The 22,701-nt window shown below is 40.6% G+C and overlaps 2 protein-coding genes across 2 annotated transcripts in view; one reads left to right on the top strand and one right to left on the bottom strand.

Moving 5' to 3' along the window:
• GLB1 (galactosidase beta 1) overlaps positions 1–3,418 on the top strand; it is a 46,091-nt gene extending 42,673 nt beyond the window's left edge. Inside the window, exon 16 of the mRNA XM_085304311.1 lies at positions 1,945–3,418. Within this exon, the coding sequence (XP_085160437.1) occupies positions 1,945–2,205 (261 nt within the window). The 3' untranslated portion in view covers positions 2,206–3,418. The remainder of the gene's footprint in view (positions 1–1,944) is intronic.
• A 15,222-nt stretch (positions 3,419–18,640) lies between these two features.
• Positions 18,641–21,100, bottom strand: CCR4 (C-C motif chemokine receptor 4). The gene is made up of 2 exons (XM_085304346.1): positions 20,959–21,100; positions 18,641–19,731 (listed from the first exon to the last, which is right to left on the bottom strand). Exon 2 carries the CDS (start codon positions 19,715–19,717, stop codon positions 18,641–18,643), a length of 1,077 nt encoding a protein of 358 aa, XP_085160472.1. The 5' UTR covers positions 19,718–19,731; positions 20,959–21,100.
• Positions 21,101–22,701: the final 1,601 nt, after the last annotated feature.

Here is a 22,701-nt window from a genome sequence, read left to right on the forward strand (position 1 = left end):
TTTTTTTTTGTCTAAGGTGTGCTTTTTGGCAGCATATAGGATGTGATTTGCTGGATTTTGGACATGTAAATTTGTAAGTGTGCAGTCTTTAGAAATTGCAGTGTTAATAAGGACAGTTTGGATTTGAGAACTTAAGTTCATAGCTTTCTTAGAAAAATGAGATATAGCCAGGAACTGATTAAGATCAGAAGTAGAGACTTATCTGATCATAGCTCCTGAGTTAAACTCTAATGCAGCTGATTCCTACACTAAACTACTTTATATAGGGCTGGGGCCTATGATACACCCACTGGTTCATCTCCCATGTTYGGGGAGCTTCCATTAATGCAATCTTTTCTCCTAAAACTAGTGCAGAAGCATAATAGTGAGGTTTAATAAACAGTTCTTCTTTGACTTTTTAATACTGCAAAAACAAACCACAACACAAGATAAATTTGATTAAAAAAAAAAAAAGGTTGAGGTTGAAGTTTAACACCTTGGTAGAACTGTGCAAGATAGGATCTTATTCCACGGAAGTGAATAAAGAGCTGTAATAACTCACCTGCATTTGCAAATTTACCAACTCTTTATAAAATTTCTCTTGCAAATTTCCTAGAGTTTGTTTTCAGAAATACTTGTAAAAGAAAATGCAATAATATTTATAAGGACTTATGGAAGCACAATTGTAATATTTTGAATATCTGGAATATTATAAAGGGCTTTTTTTCTTGCAATTTCAGCTATCCTAGACAATTTTAGAAGTCATCAAGAGTACACTAAGTTCTTACTTTCCAGTGACTCAGTTTTATTCTTACCAGTGTGCGTCAGTGCCATGAATTTGTTTATTTTCTTCTACATTCTTGACTACTAAAGATCAAAGCAAGAGGAAAACACAGATGAACTTATTTGTTCCCATTCCTTTCCTTGTTTAATGAAATCTTAATTGTCTGGTGTGTGGTTGAAAGGAAGCTTGTGAGGAGCATAAGCAAATTATTTTTTCAGACCAGACCTGTACCCTTATTTATGTCTTGTTTAATGAATCAAGATTCAGCTTGACTCAGTATGAATTCATTTGCAATATTGTTCTGAACTTTCTGCAGGTCATCAGTTTAAAGACTGTTGGAAAAGTATACGTTTGTGTCACTTTATACACCAGAAAGTGGACGCACTAAATAACTATTTTTTCTTCTACTTGCCTAATTTCACTTTATTTTTTATCTTTAGGCATTACAATGTTAGGTATTCTGAGCTAAGGGATTCTGGCTACCTCCATTATAAAAAGTTATTTTAAAAGGTTGTATCTGAAGTTAACCACAGTTTTATTGAAATTAAATTACTAACAGAAAACCTCAAGATTTTAATGGTCAAAAGTAAATAAAATACAGTGCTCAGTAGTGTAATTTCACGAGTTCTTTTGTTGTCCAAGTAATCTGATGATGATAAGCATCTGAMTTTCRTGTCTAAACAAGCTGTGCATCTTTTTCATAAAATCATAAAGCAGGAAGGGGCTATGAAAATAGTATAGTCCTATAATTTCACAAAAAGACACAACATAGAATTAAGGTTTGCCCTCATTTTTGTGACTTTTCTCATTTTAGTAGTCAGCTTCAAGCAGCTAGAGTTTTCAAGTTTGCTTTGGTCTGAAACTTAATACAAAATTCAGTGATAGGAACTTGTCATTTTATTTTCCTAAGTATTACCATATTTGGAATGACTACTGTATTTGACCACTTCAATTTTAAATGTTAACAATGGTTTTCACTTGTCAAGGAAATAAGATTTGTTTGACTGTTTGTACTATTTCTTGAATGTATTTTCTCTCCTAGTGTTTAGCTCTATCAAACTAAGAGATCAAGAAAATTCAGTTACTGTGCAAAGAGTGTTATACTTAATAAGGCTATATAGTCAAATGATCACCATCAAATTATTAAAACTTGATTGTTTTTTCTTTTTCTCTTTTAACAGGGACAAATTTGGATCAATGGCTTTAATCTTGGTCGCTACTGGCCAGCCCGTGGGCCTCAGTTAACGCTTTTTGTTCCAAGCAATATCCTGGTTTCCTCGGTGCCAAACAATATAACAGTGTTGGAGCTGGAGAATTCTCCTTGTAGCACCCGGATGTGCGAGATAGAATTTGTAGACAGACCTGATATCAATGCAACCACGCAGTATGCAAGTGATGCCCCTCTGCTCTTTGTGAGAGACACATGGCTGAACCATCTATAATGATTTTAATATTTCCTTTTAATATTTTCTTATCTTCTTCAACTTTGCTTCCCTTTTCCTCAAACTATACTTCCCTTTCTTTTTTTTTTTGAAAGAGTCGGTGTTAATTGGTAAGTTGTTTAGCTGAGGCAAGTTTTTAAATTCATAACAGTTCCATTTTTTGATATTTTTAAACTAGCAAGAGTTAAATACAAAAATTATCTTAAAAAAAATGTAGCATTAAAGTTGACCTTGGAATGTGAAACTGAACCCAGCTGAAAGATAGTATTGGTGTCAAGGTCTGGTAAAAACATAGCCCTGGAGACTGTGTTACAAGGACCCTCTCACACTTTTTATTTACCCTTTTTTGCAACTGGAGAAAAGTGTATGAAGATGTGCACAGTCCTGGTTGCTGTTTGCTGATGTGTGCAGCAGAGGAGCTGCTACTTCAGAGTTGCCTATAGACTGTTGATGTTTTCAGCCAACTTCTAATACCTGGTTAGCTTCAGTACTGTTTTAGTCTGCACTGACTTGCTGCCAGTATTGAGTGGATCTTGTCCCCTTTTCATTGTAACCATTGAAAATTTGAGTTAGTTTCTTGTGAAGACAGGAATGGAAGGAAAGAGCACTCAAATGCAAGCTAGTCTAAACAGCACCAATGTGGATATTGGACCTTGTGATCCYAATTCTGCAGCTGTTCTTGATATGATGCTGGGTGATGCTCACATTTCTGAGCCATTTTACAGCTTCCCTTCTGTTATCTCTGAAGACTTAAGAATCAATTAATAGGTGCAAGGACATAGGTGAAATGTGGACTCTCTTGGTTGGACCATAGACTCCGATTAACTTGCCTACTGAATAAAGTCTTAAAATGAACCACTTTTAAATTGTCCTTCTAACTGATTTTTCATTTGTTTGCTTTAATAGTGGACTGAACACCAGTTTTTCACAGGCCAGAGCTTTGGAAGCTGAAAGTTTTAAGTCAAAGCATTTAATTCTTTATTAGTTACTAGTTGACATTTTATGTTTTGTTCTAGTGAATTAATGATCTTTGTAAGCACCTGATATTTGCAAAGATGCAGAATCACTGCTGAGAAAGCTGGCTTTCTGTATCAGTCTGAATCTTTTTTTGTTTTGATTCTCATGGTTGTAGAGTCAATCATGCAAACTTGTTGGTGAGATTTAAAGGAAAAAAATTGAGATGATGAAATTAAATGTTTTCATAATCTGTCAAGTTGCTTCCTTTGAATTTTTATAACATTGTTAAAATGGTTCTTTAAAGAATGAAATCTTTTCTGTGTTCATTTGGGAGAGAAAAACAGGAGGAGGAAGTGTTGCAAGCAATTAGTGTCAAGGAGAAAGGGTACTGTAAAATGTCTGTGGACAAGGATTTTTTTGTTCATGCCATCAGGACAGTCCCATTTGTTTTCTGTATTGGGAAGATTTGTGTAAAGCAGAGTAAAACAAATCTATAGGAGGCTGCAAGGATCCTGGAGTTGTCCCCCTTTTCTGAAATGAGGGTTAATGAGGAGTGTTTCCCTCTCCTGAAGAGAGGAGAGAAAGGGAGCACCATTCCCTTGAGGATCTGCATCTCTGTGTGCATGACTTGTGTTTGATGGGCTGCCTGCCTTAGTGGCTTTCCAGCTTGGGCAGCTGTGGTTCACTTGAGCCAAACAAAGTTTCTGCTGTTAAATTCTATCCCAAATGTGAAGTCTTGTTGCTGAGGGTTGTGTGTACAGTAGGAGGACCTGAAACACTTCATTTTTGGAATAATGTTCTGTCCTGAATCCAGATTTTTTTTTTCCAGGCACCATCCCTGTGTAGACTCTGGACCATGCTCTTCAGTTAGTTTAGTAAAAAGTATCTCTGAGCCAGGTTTTGAAAGTAAGGAATGGAACAGAATTAGTTTCATAACGGTTGTGGGTTTTGTGGCTTTAAGTATGCAGAATGACAGTACTATTTAGATATTATTCCTRCAACAGTACAGTGCTTTAACAGCCAGGAGTATTTTTATTTTTCTGGCAGTTAGTGCTATGAGAAGAGTGGAAAAGAAGATCAACTTGTAGCTCTTATTCTCACTTTGTTTGGTTTTACATCRCACTCACTGAAAACAGTGCACTCTGGAACACCTCACTTTTTGCTATAACTGTATGTGCAGTCTTACAAGCACAGAGRCTTTGCAGCAAGGATGGCAGATGTCCGTCTGGATGGAAATGATGCTAACAATACGGAAAAAACAGATTTAACTTCCCCTCCCCCGCCATGTAGGACTCTATCTAGCTTAACTAATACACCTGCCTATTCACTGYAGTCTGAAGTGATCTGTTCCCTATAGAGAGGAACTGAAAGTTGCGGCCCTGATTCCTAGTCCTGATCTGCCCACAGGAAAACACCGCTGAGGTTGCCAAGTGGCTTAGTATTTATAAATATTTGAGTGGGCAGAGGAGAGATCTTTGTGACAGCAAGCTTTTGGAGCACATCACTAGAGTGTGATGTGGGAGCCTCTTACTGTTTCTTTACTCAAGGATGTGGCTGTAGGTGCGGTGGGGTATGTGTGCTGCCCTGCCCATGTCGCACACCAGCTCCTTGTGCCTGCACCATTGCTGGTACTGCATGGTTGGAGCTAATCCAGATTTTCTATTCGTGGGCTGCTGGGATTTAGTGTGTGGTAGAAAATAGGACRGCTTGACATTTGCTCCTTTGCAGTTTCAAGTAAGTCAGTAATTTCGACCTGTCCTCTAATGAGGATTTTATTGGCTGTCCTGGAGGTGTCAGTGAAATCAGAAATAAAATCTTTTGATAGAGGGCCAAACGCATAGTGGAAGAGTGGCTGTGAGGTGTTAGCGGGCGCAGTGGTCAAAGCTCTGGCTAGCCTGGTTTCAAGTTGTTTCTGAAGGATGTGGAGTGAATATGTTGCCAGACCCCTGGTTCGTACCTGCCCGGTAGCTATGTGATCTGCCCCAGATACTAAAGCCCRGTGGTATGGGCTGTTCAGTGGAGCCAGCTGACCCTGGAGGCATGGCAGGAGGGACTGTTTACAGCACTAAAATTGTGGCTCTGCAGATGCTCCTTCCTTCCTGTCCTTGGGAATTTGCAGGGGCTTTAGCGGCACAGTAGCTAAATAATGGGCACAGTGTTCTCTGCTTTTGACAGAGAAGTGCAAACCTGGTCTTAGGAATCAGAACTGCTCTGGGAGAAGAAACGGAGATTTTACACTGATCACAGGCAGAAAGCAAGCGTGCAGTTGTGTGCGGGAATGCTATTGGAAGTTTGCCTGCAAAGTGCGGAGGTAGAGGGCTTGGCTTAGCACAGATACTCTTCCAGTCCTGGAGTGGTTTGTAAACTTAAACTGTAATCATGCTTTTGCAGGAGCAAAGACCTTTTAAGTGCAATTGCTTGGGATGAATGAGCAAGTARGTGAATCTGAACTCGTGAACAGCATGCACTATATGGTTGTATTCTCTTTCTTAATATAGAGATGAGACTGCTGTCTTTCCCTTTTGTTCATAATATAATTATATTCTTGGATAATAACTAAAACACGATAGTCTCTGCATCATGGGGCTGAGACTTGGCCTTGTTCATCCCCTCTAGCCTTTGTAATTCTGTACAAGGTGGTGGCTATCCCTAGCTCCCTGCTTTCCATCTCTTTGCATGCCCTGAACTTAGAGTGCAAGGGGAAGGCAACTGCCCTGCATCTTAGGTGGGCTTGGCACTTTGCAGTSAGATAACTAGCTAGATGACTGCAGTCTCCTTATATTTTAATTTAGGATATATCAAAATCGCTGGAGACAACAGACATTCCAGTGCTTTTCCTAGGAAGCTCAATCTTGCCAGCAAAATTTCCTCACACTGCTTCCAAGCAATGGATACAGATGTGAGAAAATTGCTTGCAGTGCTGACAGATCCTAACTTGAACCTCTGAAGCAACTTGATTCTTTACTGGGCATCTTTATCTCTTCACCAACAGGAAACTGTACTTGAAAGTGTTTAGTTATATGGCTTTGCAATCACTCCTCATCTTTCCTTTTCCGCTTGTAAATGCGGTAGCATAGCTTCCCATTGATGACTGCTGTACAGTCCCCACCTTTTCTCATTAGTCTGTTTTTGTATGTATTTTTCTCAGTCTGCAAATACCATTTTAACAGATAATATAAGAAGAAAGATCTGTGAGAGATAATCTAGTTGTAAGCCTCTCTGCCCTAAACCAGCATCACCTGAACATGGAGCATACCTAGTGTTTTTATCTGACTTGTTCTTCCAAACTTGTTGTGAAGGGGATCCCAGTCAAGCGGTTCGAGTGTTTTATGGTTTGAAAATTTGTCAACTACTAACTGAAATCTTCATTGCTATATATAAGCCCATTATCACTTTTAATTGTCCACAGCCAATGTGAAGTATCTYTTTGCTGTTCTGGGCCTTCTATCTTTTTATCTCAATGATGGACTGGATTTATACAAGTATTAAGATGTGCAGAGCAAAATAGAGAAGATTCAGCAGGATATGAAAGGCTAATATATTCTCCCAAATGACCTGGTCCACATGGTGCAACAGCATTTTCTGAAAAGAATGACCAAGTTGCAAGAAAGCTGTTTTGTAGGCCTGGACTTAGAAGTATGGTAGCCAACCTCAAGATCCTGGTAGAAGGATCATGTGATGAAGGGGACTGGAAGCTATAGAAGAATGAGGCCTGCTTTAATGGTTCTCCCTCAAAAAGAAGACAAAACTAGGCAGGAAGAAATGATCTTGGGACTCATTGGACTGAATRGAGGAAAATATTGGGAAAGGAATCAGAAGGGTTGTCCTGCTTTTGCTGAACATGATGAAAAATCCCTTTTCAGTTTGTTGTTGTTGTTGTTTATCTTATTACCAAAACAGGGCAGTAGTGACCCAGAGCCCCTGCTTCAGGGAAGATCTGGAAGGAGCGTGTTACCTACAGGGAGGCTTTGCAGAATCAGTGATAGTTTCAGGTCCTTGGTAATGCAATCTGCTTCCTGTAGGATATGTGTCTATGCGGGCAAGGAATCAGGTATTTAAGAATTCCAGTCTTGGACCTTACTGCATATAGCCATCCTTTGGCAGCCAAGTGTGTACAGGAGCCCAAAGTCCAGGTCCCGGTAAGGCTCTGCTTCTGAATTGTACTCCTTAATGTTGTAATGGGAAATGTGGTCTTGATCATAAAAGTCCCCAGCAGGCATTCATAGCARACTGTGTACAAACATCTTGATATGATCTTGCACTTTAAAAGCATGTTTGCAGTTGCATATCAGTCATTTAACTTACTTTTCTTTTGTAGACAAGGGCAAAAAATACCCCCAAAAGGAACTGGGTAAGTTACTCCAGGGTTGAGTATGAGACCCTCCCACAGAATTGGCCTTTGTAGAATGGAGTGGGTCTGGTGGATACTGATGCATAAGCCAGTAGGAAAATGCAAGCAGTATCTATGGTTTGAAGGGATTTTTCAGTTGATTTCCTTTACAGTATATGTATTTTTTTTAACTCAGGCTCACACCTTGACTATTTGTATACATGTTTTTGTATTTCTGTTTATAAAAYGTCCTATAGGGCTCACAACCTAACTATATGTTAATTGAGAGTTTTCACAGTGTTGTCTGCCGCTGTGTTGTGGGCCAGAGCACGGATCTGAGCATACTGCAGGGAAGTGCCTAGCAAATGTGGGTAATCCCTGTAATACTTCTGATAAGAAATGCTTCTTCTGTTTCGTTCTTCCTGGGGTCTCTGGTTCTTCCTCTTGTAGTAGGGAAGTCTTATTTGGAGAGGAACCCAAAAAATTTCCTTCAGTCKGTTCTCTGAAGTGAAAATGATCTCCACCCCTTCCTTCTATCCATTATTAGTTTGTGAGCTGGACCAAAAATACCTTTGTGTACAGTTTGCTTATGCTTCTCTCCTTTCTTCTGAATCCCTTTTGCAGACAGGTGGATCCGCTGTTCTGAAGAACCTGAGAACCTATGGGAACTTGTGAGAATTCAATAGTGAAACTTCCTCTAGTGATTTCTGCCATGGTGCATTCCTATGTTGCTCTTCCTGTCTTTTTGATCCAGAGCATTATCTACCTCAAAAATTTAAGTTAAAGCAATGTGAGTCTRTGGACTGCAGCCAAACGTAGACACCTGCAGAGGTGACTCTTTTTTTTTTTTAAAGCACTGAGTCTGGTTAGCATCTGCAGAAGCAGCTCTTTGTTTACTTGTTAAGTGTAACCTCTCTAGTTCATTTGGTTTGATTCAAAGGCTTCAGAGTTGTGCTGAAGAAAGCCAATTGCTTTTATGGATCCTTTCTGAGTTTCACTATCTGATATCAACTGCCCTCTGCTTTTGTATTAGCCACATTTTGGACTCCTGTTGCACCCCTTTTACTGAAAAAGCCAAAAAACAAAACTAAGCTTGGTCACCCAACCTAGGAACCAAAGGCAACTTGGATAGAAGGTGCCACTAGTTCAAATACAGGAATACAAGCTAGCTATGCCTCAGTCACCCAAATGACTTTTATCTTTTCCCCCAATTCTTAAAAAAARRAAAAAAAARRAAARAAGAAGAAACTGTGCTAAATCACTGAAATGAGATCACAGCAGTAGTGTATTTGACTTACGTGTAGCTCGTTTCCAGTTTGTACCATACCTGTAGGAACAGTGTTGATGAGGATGCTTAAATGCTACGGAGGTACAATCAAGCAAGAGTATTCAGGGTTTCTAAATACAATCCAGATAAGAAGCTTTGTGAAGACAGAAGGGAAAGGATAATAGCGTATCATGGAAATAGTGGTGATTTTTTCTTTTCCTTTTTTTTCCAAACCTCAGCAACACAAAACCAACCTAGGTTGGCAGTAGGGAGGTGGAAGAACTGGATTTCTCTTTTGGTGCCTGCCACCGGCACCAGCCAGCTGCAGGGTATGGCCTTGCATCTCACTGCAGGGACAAGGGTGGATGATGCTGAGCTCTGTAGCTTTCATATTTTCATAGCTGCAAGTGGAAAATTCAGAATGGAAGAAAGGAGCTGAGCTGGTATGAAGGTTAAGCTCCCCAGGCAAGATGTGCCGAGTCAGGAAAATATATCTAAAATGTAAGAAAAATGAGCCTGACCAGAAGGTTGTGAATGCTCTTAGCTTTGCAGTTGCTTGCTGCCCAACTGCTTGTTGTTATCTTGGCTTACATTTTGCTGTGGCAATTTCAGAGTAGGAACCATACTTTTTCTCACTGTTCTTGAAGTGCGTCACATGTTTTCAGTTGTTCACAAAATAGTAAGGTTAGATGATACCAGGTTTAGTTTCATTCCAGTTTCTAGTGAGCAAATGTCTTCAGAAATACAGCCATGTTGCTGTACCTGTTTGCTCRGTGGGTGAAAGAGCATTCAGGGAGTCTGGCTGTTTACCCCATCTCTGTGCGATGAGCTGGTCGGGGTCTGCGCCATGGGATTACCTTTTGTGCTTCAGTCAGAGTTTGAAAAATAAATAAATAAAACACAAAATACCCAGGGAGTTCACTTTTTTGTTGTTTATTTTCTTTTTCACCTGTATTAAAAATAGATTTTTTTWAATGTAGAAGTTACAGTACTGAGTTTGACTAAGGTCCGTTTAGCCACATATTGTCTTTTGGAGATGAGCACAGCAGATCATCCCTTTCTACATTTCAGCCCCTGAAACTTTCAGATGAAGTCTGTTATTTCTTACGAAGTTGAGGTGGAATTTCAATGCTTTTAGCCTCTCTTCAGTGGAAGAGACCCAGCTTTGATGGCTGATTCAACTGTGAGCTGCTCTATTGCCATGACTCAGTTTGCGAAAAAATAAAACCACCCAAGCCCTAATGATGTACAGCAATCAAGATGATATAAAAGTATCAGCTCTCTTTTAATAACCTCGATTCCTTGCTCCACATTGTGTTTTAGTTTTGGGGCTTACTCACTCATTGTCAGCCTTTGATGGCTTTTGACAGTGAAAACTTGATACTGGTTTGACTTGGAAAGAATGTTCCTGTTCTTATGAAGTTATTTAGTTTTTTCCTGCTACCTGTTTTAGTGTGTTCATGCAAATTGGTGAAACCCCCTGCTGATTAGAAATGTCAAAATGTGAAATAAAGCTTGCAAGCAAATTTAATAGGAGTGAGTATTTTGTGTGAAAAGCTTCATAAGTTAGGACAGCAACCACCTATTGACTGAGAAATGTTAAGAAGAAATTGCTCAAACTCCCCCTGCCCAGCTGTTTTAGTGTAATGATGAAGTTGTTTTCATCTTCTTTGGAGACATCTAACAGAAGATGAAGTTTCTTGGGTTGTGAGTAAGCCTGTGCATGGTTCTTGACAACTTGAGACATGACAAGACGTTTAGCRATGAACACACAGACTTCTGTCTCTGTAATAACAAATACTTAGCTTTAATATAGTACTTTTCACATGCAGAATGCTGTATTTTTACAAAGGAGGGCACAGTCTTTATGTGCAGGTAACAGATGCAAGAGGTGAATTGACTGAAATCCCTGGCAAGGCTGAGAACAGATGCTTGGAAGGTGTGTTTTGTTTTGTTTTGTTTTCTGGAGAGGTGAAGAATAAGGGTACTTTGGGGCAGTCTCTTTGGGGCCTATCGACTCTGTCAGGTAGCGACTGACTTGCTGGGGCTACTTCTGCCTAGTTGACGTTTGCAGCCTGATACACTGGGGAAGCCAGTGCGGAATGGGAGCAGTCTAACTTGGGGCTACTAAGCAAACTGCATGTAGTAAAACTGCTTTTTTTCTTTTCTTTTTTTTTCTTTCTCCCCAAGCACAAGCACTGTCTACACAAACACAGCGGGGCCCGTCTGCGTTCTGCCCCGGTGCCCCGCGGTCTGACTGCTTGGGACTCTGCGCGTTTGCCGTCACGACGGAGCAGGGCCCTTCCTCGAAGGGGCACGTCTGCCTGGTAGGTCTGTACGAGCTTCCTGTACTGGGGACGCAGCTGCTGCTCTTGCTGGAAAAAAACACCCCTAGCTTGTGCTGTTTACTGATTAGGGAGATGTGGCTTGTGCCTGGTCTCACTGRTCTTTGATTGCGTTTTGGTTTGGCTTGGTGTCCTCTCTGCAGAGCAGTAACTTTGTGGGATCTTGTGGCCTCATGTCTGAAAAACATGCCAGATTTTGTTAGGAGGTGTCACTAACTAAAATAAATGTTTGCTAAGCTGCCTGTTTGCTCCACTGTAAGTGAGTATCGGCTTTTCTACGGCTAATCCTGTACAAATAGTTGTCATTTCTAGAGTTCCTTTTACTTTTTTTCCAGGAACTCTGCACATACCCAGGAGTATGTATTGGCATGATAGTTAAGGAATCGGGCACAGATATTGGCATGTGCCTTCTTGAAAGTACAGGATCACATTCAGTCATGTTGTATGGTTGAGCTTTCTGCTGTGAATTACCTTACAAAAACATTTTTTTTTCTTGTTTGTGATGCAGCTAATAGTTGCCATCAATCTGTACAAACTCTTTCCTGGATTTTTTTTTTTTAAAAAACATGCAAAGAAAAACTTGACAGTATCTCAGATATCTAGTGCTGAAACACTTCTTGCCTTCCTTTCTAAGGCAGTGAGATAAGTTGTTAAATAATTATTCCTTAGTGATTGACCTTTCTTAGAGGCTAATTCGAGGCTTGATTGTTTTAATTTCTCTCACACAGTCTAATTTTTATGGAGTCTATAAATCAGTGTAGTTTTTTTTACAATGTAGAAACAAGAAAAGTTAATTTGTTAGACAAATTCTCTTGAATGAAGTTAGTAGTGTTTGTTTAAAAAAAAACCCCACAAAACAAAACAATTCTTCCTTTACTCTCTGGTAGTCTTCTACTGTAGCATCCATCACTTTACTGAAATTTTTTTCTCAATGCTTTTTTTTTTTCTTAATTTTGGGACATGCCTGTGGGTATATGGAACAAGCTATTGATTGAGCTACGCTATAGGTTTATTCCGTTGCAATTTTTAACAAATGATGGTCTGTTAAACCAGACAAATCCACTAGTTCTTTCCTCTAATTTTGGTCCACAAGGAACTTTGAAATTATTTCCCCCCATCAGAATGAAGTTTCCATAAGAATTCAGAGCAGTAATAATGAAACATTAGATTCGAGTAATGTTGAAAAATAGGCTGCACTTGCTGTAAAATAGCTTTAATCTGACACTGAAATAAAATCAAAATGTCAGCATCAGATTAAAGTGTCGATCATTATTAGCCCATGCGGCTGTCATCAAAAATCAGTTCTTTCCAGTGTTCAGACTGTCATGAAACTGCCCTTTCTGAAACAAAATATTGTTAGTACAGTCACAACATTGACATCCCGTAGCGTGAGCTCTGCTTGCAGCGAATGTGAACTTAGGCTGGTGAGGAAGTGAATGGATTTATCCTGAACTGCTGGTGGCTGTGGTGTAAGCATTCATTTGAAAAGCAAGAGGAGGGCAAGAGGGGGCCAGTTTCCCCACAAGGAATTTTGGTGGTTCTCTAATATTTCTGATTAAAAGAAGTGGGTACTGACCTGCGTTGTGTAGGGGTAGGTCGGTGAAGCAGAACTGAGGAGAGGACAGCCAGCCTATATCCGTGCTTCCTTTTTCTATCCCTTTGTAAGTTCTTCAGCCCCTTGTCTGTAGTGTTGCAGGTTCTTGTCTGCTTGCCCTGTGCTATGAATTTCACTCTTCTAGAAGCACAAACAAGATTTGTTCATAGCAAGGGCAGGCTTTTGTTCTGCAGCTTCTCAGCAGTGATGCTGCAGTGCCAGTGGACAACTTTGTTGGTCCTTCCAACCACCCAGCCTTACTTTCTTGCTATTCCTGGTCCTCATGAAAAACCAATAAGGAATTGAAGTGCATAAGCAAAAAGGAAAGCTGTGCTCACTTGCGCGCTCTCTCTCTCTCTCTCTCTCTCTCTCTCGCTCTCTCTCTCTCTCTCTCTCTTCTTTACATGTCCTTTAACACATAATTTGGTAGCGGAAAAGACAAGTCACTCAGTCTGCGGTCATGGTCTTACTTGTGGTCAAATTTCAGTTTATCAGTTCTGAGCAAATACAGAGATCTATTGCAGTCTTTCTTCACTTGGATTAAGGTACTTTTGTACCTGCTAGCCGGTACTGCTCTTTCTATGTATGCAAGACTGACACTGGTTAGAAGTAGTGGAGGGACACTCTCCTCAACCTTCCTGCTCCCAACCGCAGCATTTCTGTGGGGATAGTTTGAGGAGTGCCAGGTCTACATGCAAAAGAGTCCCATATGCTTCCATAAAGAGATGTGCAACTGGTGCTGCTGTCAACTTCCAATTCAGCTGTTTGCAAAAGAGCAGATCTGGTAAAGTCAACCTTCGTTCAGTCCATGCTGAACGAGGTGCTAGSAGAACTGAGAGTGTTTTTCATGAGGGTTTCGTACCTCTAGAAACACATCAGCTTCTTGCAGATGAGTTTGTTGACTACTTGCTGAAGTCCTTGAAAGTAAAAGCAAGGAAACAAACATCTTGTTGGAATTTAAAAGAAATGTCAGTTCTATGGAAATTTTTAATTTGCAGTGCCTGAAATCATGAAAAGCTTGCAGTGTGCTGTTACTGTGTGATATATACTGAATGCCTGCTGTTAATCAGAAGCAAGAAACTAAAATTCACAAATCCTTTCAATGTCTTGATGCCTWGAAATAAATAAAAATGCAAAAAAACCACTTAAAGGAGTATGCTATCAATCATATATTTGGGTTAATCAGTCGTATGTTTGGGTTGTGCTTACTCAGAGGATGAAATGCTTTCTCTTTCAGTCATCTATAGACAAGAATTCTCACTGTCCAGTGTTTGAAGACAGACAATACCTGCTGCACCAGTGAAGAGCAGCTTTTGTTGGAAGATGGCATTATCTAGGCACCTTCATTCGTTCATTGCCAGATACCCTTCATATTAGTGATATGGCCCTGCCTGCAGAATCTGGATCCAGATTGGGACTTCTCTGGCTGGGGCATCTCAGATTTGGCTACCAGAAAGGGTACAGTGTGGGTAACTCGGATCTGGGGTCCCCATCTCCAGGCTGTTCTCCTTTCCCAAGGAGAACAGGGAGGGCCCTGAGTATCTCTCAAAAATGCATGTCATTTTCATAAYGTGAACTCTTGCTCTGTGCCTAGCTATAAAATGACGACTCTTAAACAAGTAATAATAAAAAAAAAAGGTCATGGGGCTAGTTATGCATAAGAGAAGGCATTACTCTCTTCAGCAGAGATCACATACATGTTGTTATTTCTGAGAGTTCAAAGGAGGATCAGAAATAAATGAAGAGAAAAGCCTTTGATCAGTGACCCTGATCRTGGACAATAAGCGGTCTTGCTTTGAGCAAGGCATGGGAGGGATGTGTGAAGAGATATGTTCAGGGAAAGAAAGCAGCAGCGTTCTTCCATGGTGCCAGAACTTGGTCCAGAGGTTGGCAAGGGACTCTGGATTTTCCTGGTATGGAACAGGCAAGAGGCTTTTCCACTTTTGAGCCTCATTTCTGTGGAAGTTGTCTTTGAGTCATGGACTGACCCATAAGATAGGGTTTTGTTTGTTTTTCTGACAGACCTTGCTGTTTTTGAAAAAATAGAATTATCTCAAAGCACCTGATTTGGTGTCTACTCATTGACAGCGCCTGCTCCTTTAGGAATGTTTTTTCCATTACTGACCCTTACACCTCGTATGTCATTGCTGTGTTAGAGTAAGATTACTGCAGGAGTGACCAGCACTATATTGCCTTTGAATGCTCTTACCAGCTGTGTGAATGTGGAAATCTCAACATAGTTATACTGAGTATTCGCTTGCAGTCCTCTGCTTACAAGCTGCTTTTGTGCCTGCTGTAGTGAAATGCTCTCCAAAGGCATTTTTTAAGCACCATTTTAGTCATCATTTTGACCGACAATACTGAAAGCCCTTTGATGTCTAGCTGTAAATTAAGTCAAGTAAAACTATTTGTGTAAGAGACGGGACCTGATGAGTTGGTATCTGGCAATGTTGAGAGAGAGATGCTGGATAAAACAGAGAAAAGTTCCTAGAGGAAAAGATAGGAGTGTGGGTTCCTGATGACAGTTTWAGAGTCAAGCAGTGCCCACTGAATTACAGTCACCATCAGGCCAGGTGTTTAGACCTGTTGCTGGAGCAGCGACAACTAGTAATAGTGTAGAAAGGAGAACAGCTATTCCTTACTCTTTTTCTAGGACTGACTCTCAACTTGAGAGTTGGGAACAGGCTGACTGCCATGGTGCCTCCTCTGCATGGTCAAAAGGGATGAAGCTRCATTCTGGAGTAGAAGGTAGGTGTCTAATTCAGCCTCATGTTGAGGGAAGGACCTCAGTGATTTAAGTGCCATATGAAAACAAACCCGTGAACTTTTTTTTTAACTTTTTAATGTTGTTTATTTTTGGCATAACTGAACTGATTTTCCCCCTGCCCAGCCTTCTGTGACGGTTTAGAGCAACTGAGTGGAGGACACGGACTGGCCTTCTGTGGAACCCTGTGGCTTAGGAATGACTCAACTTAGCTTCACTCAAATGTCTGTCTATCCTCTTTCATGGTTTAGTAGACCTGCACGTATAGTCATTCGTTGCTTGGAAACTCTTGTTCAGCTAAAATGACACCTTCGGTCAAGTGACATTTAGAAAATCACTGTGTTATTTTTGTCTATCTTTAATAATATTCTTTTACCTTGTCCTTTCTTATCAGTAGATTTCAAAGCCCTCTTTCAAAAGGTCGGTGTTTGGAGGAGGAGGGGTTTGTTTGGAATGACAGAAAGGAGAAAACTGTCCAGGCTTGGTAAGCCGCAGTCGCAGAACGTGGGTTCCTGAGCCCACCACTGAGCAGTGAGCTCCCCCTCGCACCAGATGGAGCAAACCTGCCCTGAGCACACGGTTCAGCTCAGCTGCTCGCCCCGCACGTGCACTGAGTACCTCTGAGGGTTACTAGGAGGACTGGGAGAGGTTCACTGGGCAGAGAAACCAGGATAACATGCACCCCCAGGAGATCTCTGGCTGCATCAGGCGCTCTGCACCAAGCGCACCTATGCATGGGGTGCGAGCAGAGTGGTGGCTAGAAGCGTCTGTTAGTGGTGGGAGGAAAAGGGGCTTTACGCTAGCTCCGTTTAAAGCAAAGTTGCACTGCCTGGGTGCGGCCCATTAGTTCCACACATGAGCGGATTCAGCATCCTCCCCTGCCACAGGGTGCTTGCCCGGAGCTGGACCAGCCGCTGAGCTGCTGAGCGCCCCTGTGCTGCTCCTTAAGGCTGCCCTTGGCCCCAAACCTCTCCTTCCGAGGAGCTGCGAATAGTTCTTTTTTGGTCAGAAGAATCATAAGGYTGGAAGAGACCTCTGGAGATCGTCTAGTCCAACCCCCATACAGGGATTGAACCCACGACCTTGGCATTAGCAGCACCACACTCTAACCAACTGAGCTAAACTTGGCTTGCCAAGCATTGCTTATGCTAGTCGCTGTCATGCCAGCCCYAGCAGTGCTTTTCCGGGCAATAAGCAAGGTCTTCCACCAGTTCCGGCTCTTTCATGAGGGCCTGTTTGTTCCCAACTAGAGGCATCGCAGAGCGAGACCAAGAGAAAACGACAGCAGAGTGCTTTCTTGCTTCCAAGTGCTTAAATGATGAGTAGCTTAATAATTCTTAGTGCCTGCTTCATCAGTGTCACATCTGTGAGAAGCAATGCCATGCTGGCTTGTGAGGGGTGCGTTGTCAGACTCGGTGACATCTGTGACTCTCCAGCACCTGACACTTGCAGTATGCCTTGCTCTTCCTTTTCAAAACAGGCAGTTGATGAGTTAACCCACCCCATATGGCTATTTTTCCTAACTGATCTATTTAGTGGCTTGTAAGGTATTGAATGATGAGAATTAACATTCTTTTTCTGTGAGGAAGACCATTTTCTTAGTGCAAGTAATGTCTTCAACAGCTTTTCTCATTATCTGCATCAATGTCTGATCCCTGCGTGAAGATGTCGGTGTCAGTGAACTACTGATAGTAGTGCATTCCCCAAATTAATCACTGCAGATATGTGTGTGYGCGAGTATTTAAGCTTGCTGCTCTTTATTTTCAATATGTTGTATCATGCAATTGGTCACATGGAGGCAAGCTTCCATCTACATTTTATTCTTAAGGGTGATCAGAACGATAGCATTACGATATTTTTATGTTTCTTCTCCAGCCCTTTTGTTACGCATTTGAACGTCTTGGCTGCTGTTTGTAGCCATCACTGAATACTGAGCAGGGACTTTGTTACTTATAGTCTAACAAAGATCAAAGTCTTCTGCTGGGTGGTTGTGGTCCAGCAAAAAAGACACACCAAAAATATCTTCCAATAGAAATTTTTCAATTTCTATTTTGTCTGCTACCACATTAATAATTTTTGCCTAACATTTTATATTTCTGCCAAAATTCCCTTGTGGCTGATCTAAGTATTGCTGTGTGAGTTCCCTTCCTGTTCCAGACTTCTGAGTAACACCATATAGACGTGTGAGAAACTACTGGGGCGCACACACACTCTTGACCTTTTGCTCTGTTTTCAAATACTACCGTTCTGTCTGTTTTCTGAATTGACAGGCCTTTCCTATGCAATCTCTGGGTTTACTTTCTTTTGTTTTGTGAGGTATGTCTCCAGTGAATAAAACTGAGTCTAGGTGCTAAGTACTTTTCAAATGCACAGTCACATAAAACCTATATCCAAGATATTTCAAATTTATTAACACAAGCTGGAAAGTAAGTTTTTAAAACATTTTATTCAAAAACATCTTAAACATTTTCTGTGTTAATTAAAATACAGAATGGTCACCCTGAATTACAGCAATGAGGTCATTCAAAATGCTTACGTACGTACCTACACATAGGTACATGTGGCAACTAAGAGGAAACATATCTTTAATATAATCTGTAATAGTTGTTTTTGAGTCCTGAAGAGTTTGCTTTTTGTCCTCCTCCTTAACGACAGAGGCTATACCCTCTCCCTGAGCTAAACATTTAACACTGGCAGATTCGGTAACAGGTGACTAAGAGTTTAAATGAACAAGTTCAGTGCAGATCAATTGCAAAATAATAATAAAAAATGATAATAACCATCCTTCTCCTTAAATAAACCAGGTTATTTTCCAAATGCACTTGCTGATGACAAGAAGTTCTCTCTCCTCTGCCTTCTCCTCTGCACCAGGCCAACTGGTGAAAAATAAGAAGCGCAGCACAGCACTTTGCAGCAAATTGAGGCTGCTATTACACCTGAGCAGTGACTGGTAATTGTAGCAGGTTAAAAATTGCGTGTCCATCTCCTACGTTCCACATCTGGGACACTTTCTGTCATCTTATTCAGAAAATCTAAAGGCAGAAATCAAAGCTAAAGTAAGTTATTGTAAGGCACTAACTTATCGTAAAATGCACGCACAGTTGCTTAGCTTTTTAAAGTTTCAGCTTTTGTCAGTTAGCTTTCAGGTGAGTTCAGCAGTCAGTTTGAAACRTGATGCTTACAGAGCATCTTGGTCCCCAGTAGACTGCGTGTGGAATGAACTGGTAGATTCAGTGTGGTAAGCGATGTGAACTCCACACCATTTGCAAATATCTCCAGGTATCAGCCAGTTCTTAAAGAGCATCTTTAGGTACTTCTTGAATTTTTCCCCCATGAAGAAATAGATGACTGGATTGAGGCAACAATGAAAAAGGCCTAGGATTTCTGTTAGCTGGAAAGCATAGTCCAGATTTCTGCTCACTTGACAGTCTTTAATGACTCCTGTAAATTCCAGTGATTGTAAGAAAATCACAATGTTGTAAGGGGTCCAAAAGAAGAAAAACACAATCATGACAGCAAAGATCATCCTCACAGCCTTGTTCTTTTTCTCATTTCTACAGTGAACTAATGTTTTGATGATCATGGAATAGCAAAATGCCATAATGATAAAAGGGATTAAGAGCCCTAAAATGTTGATTTCCAAAGTGGAAAAGAGTTTCCATGTTGTGAAATTGCCTGGATATCTTGGCTTGCAGGTGGTATAATTTTGTTCATTAAAAGATTCTCTAAATATAAGTTCAGGAATTGAGGCTACAAGAGCGACTAACCATACAATAAGGCTAGTAATCAGGCCGTAGAAGGCAGTCCTTGCTTTCAAGGAAAACACTGCACGAACGATTGCCAAGTATCTATCTATGCTCATAAGCATAATAAAAAATATGCCACTGTAAAACCCAACCAGATAGATCCATGAAATGATTTTACACCAAGGTGTTCCAAAAACCCATTGGTCTATTGTGAAATAAGACCAGAATGGCAGGGATAAAACGAAGAGCAGATCTGAGATGGCGAGGTTTAGCAGGTACACATCAGTCATGCTCTTCAGTCTCTTGTATTTGAACAGGACCACAATGACCAGAACGTTTCCCATTAGCCCAACCAGGAATACGAGGGTGTACAGAACGGGTAGAAAGGAGGCTGCAAACCTCTTGACGCCTTCCTTACTGCACGGTTTTGGAGCATCATTATAGTTATCATAATAGTCATATAAAGTTGAGATTTCGGCTTTAAAGGACTCTGTACTTGAGGAACTCATTTTTCCCCCTGTTCCTGAGAATGAAGGAATATAAAAACGTTAGTGACTTTCAGTTCGTATGGACTATATGGTTACTCCACAAGCTTATATTACATTGAAAAGAATGTAATTAGCAATAACTGCCTTGCAAGTCTGACATGCTTCTCATTACAGATTCTTAAAGGACATTTAAGTATTGTTGAATGCGTATGCACACTTACAAAAATACAGTCCTAATGCGCATGCGCTCAGTCCTTGCAACACTGCAAGTGTGACGGGTCAAGAACACTGTTCAAGCCGTAGAAGGGAAAGCAAATGGGAATGAAAAATACGGACCCATAGGCGTTAAATCGAAGAGGGATAAATCCTGTGTGGAATAAAGTAAAAAGCAAAACCACTATTCATGGTGGTTAAGAGTTTCACCTGTTTTTTCAATCAGGCAAACATCACTAAAAGAAAACAGTAATAAAAATATATCTGACCCTTTCTTCTAATGAAACGATGCTTACTGAAGGGTGACATCAGTTTTCAGTAAGTGCTGTCTTCAGGGGCCATATGAATAACAAGAATATGTCATTTTCATATGTATGCTAATCTCTGATGGACAGATAGAGTTTTAACTGATACTATTTTGAAGTTGCCCGGATCATACATAATGCAAATATGTTGCTCATATATTTGTTCTTCATATCAGAGGAAACATATCCTAACATATCAGGATTTTTGCAAGTGTGAGTTAGGATCTTCCCCTTTTGTTTTTATTTTTATGAATGGAGAAATCAGAGGAAAAGTGCTTTATTTCTTTCCACTGTATATTGCTGCTACATAACAGTGAACACTGGCTATCATTAACCTGACCCTTACTGTGTGTAGTCACAGATATAATACTTTTTCAATCTACAGTTCTGTTACATTACACACAGAGTGGAATTTAATCTGAATTACAAGTCACTGAGACCGTATAGGGACAAAACCGTTCTGTAGCAATAGTTTAGAGACAGCAACTCTACAATAACTGCATGTAAACATATCTGAATCTCATTTAGATTCAGAACGGCTTACATATTTTAAGCTGAACACATATACGCACACACATACAATATACATACACCCACTTTTGATTATGCAAAAGTTTTGAAAACTGCTTTAAAAATTATCTAAGCAACAAAAAGTAAAGGAAAAAAAGCACATAATTCTTTGCAGTCACACTATGATGAGTGCATATGACAACCGCCTCTGCCACTGCATTTCATAAATGTTACCTTTTTCCCCTCTTTCGACTCAACTGATGTAAAGAAGCTTCTTTTTTTCTGACGCTGAAGAATCACTTGCTTCTCACCAGGTAGCTTGGTCAGTGAGGTGCCGCTGATACAGTGATACCCAACAGCTGCAAAAAAGCAGATGTCACTAGATAGCTCTGTCTCTCAGCGGAAACTTTGTACTTCCTTACAGATTGTGTCATAAAAGCTTCTCTCTTCAGTGCTCACTGGAGAAGGTCCTTTAAACTCAGAAAAGCTTTCCACCGAAAGCTTGATTACTGAGATTAAAAAAAAAAAAAAAAAGAAAGAAAAAAGCTTCATCTTACTCAATAATCATTAAAAGTAGATGTCGTTAGGTAGCTCTCGTTTGCCAGAAACCTTATTCTTCCTTATAGTTTTTATTAGGCATCTTAAACTCTGAAAAATAAAATTTAACGGACTATTTCTAGTGGACAGAGAGGAGAAAAGCACTTGGTTTGTAGGAGTTGTGTCCTAGTCTGTCTAGATGAGGCAACTGATTTTCCAAGTTACACTACGTAATTGTAGAAGAAAAGAGCTGTATAGATTTAGGATAGGAAAGTCTCCTTTTGTTCATTCTGTGACCTTCCTAACCCCTGCTTATTCTGGGCTGGGGAGAGGGGGGAAGGCATGTTGATTCACACTGCTCTTTGCTTGGTCAAGGATGTCTCCTGTAGCAAAGCTACTCCCTACCACTGTTCTAGGTCAAATGGTGATAGTATGGCAGGGGAGAGGGTGGGCAGCTCAGTAGTTTCCCAGGGAATGCGATGGCCCTGTTTGTCTCTTTTGGGATCTTGGGAGGAGCAGGGAAGGGGTGACTTTTGGAAGAGCACTGAGGACATGTGCTATTCAAATGTGATGGTCCCTACTGCAGAACAGCTGTGCCAGCAGCTGGCAAAGAGGAGGGAATAGAGAGCTGGTTCTCATTTATGTCCCCAAGAGGCCAGCTAGAGTGGAGTAAAAGCTGTTTCTCAACAGGGAATACTGCTTGCTTGTTATCAGCAGAAACTGAAGAGTCATGATGAGCTATAGGAGGTAATTGGTAAGGTAACAGGAGTTGCAGAACTTCAGTTCAGAAGAGATGATGTATCTTTTAGGCTGATGTCTTCTGTTTTTATGAACACAGGTACAGATTTTTATTCAGTTATGCTATTTATTGCTATCTTATGTGCCTCTGACATTGTTGCTATGCACAGTAACTTATGTTTAGCTGAAGTGTTTCTTCCAAAAAAGCATTGAGACTTGATGTGAAGACARCATGAGATGTGAGATCCACTGATTTCACTTTTCTCTAGAAGAAAATATTTGTATGAGAAATAGCTTCTCAGTCACCTTCCATAAGCTGCACAGATGGAGATTTTTTGCACTGGGAGACGTTCCTTCAGTGCAGGTTATTCTTCTGCAAATCATGTATGTCCTCTCTTCAGTTTGCTAACAGTCCTTTGAAGCTGTGGACATCAGATGAGCAGACAACGCTGTGGTGCCAGTTTCATCAGTTCTCTTTACAGAAATTAGAAGCTGTTCCTCTTGCTGCTCTTTTGTCCATGCAAGGCCCTCATTGATCTGTTCTTTGACGTATTAGTGCACTAGGGGCACCAATTCTGTTTGTCACCAACAATGGCATAAAACATTTCTTTCAACATCTGCTTTTCAGGAGGAAACACCTTTTGCTCTGTAGGTATTCTCCTTCCTTAGGTTTAACTGTAACACTTGGGCCTCAATAAAATG

Source organism: Rhea americana, unplaced genomic scaffold (genome assembly GCF_003343005.1).
Source record: "Rhea americana isolate MKP2758 unplaced genomic scaffold, rheAme1 scaffold_100, whole genome shotgun sequence".
In the NCBI taxonomy this organism is placed as follows: Eukaryota; Metazoa; Chordata; class Aves; order Rheiformes; family Rheidae; genus Rhea; species Rhea americana.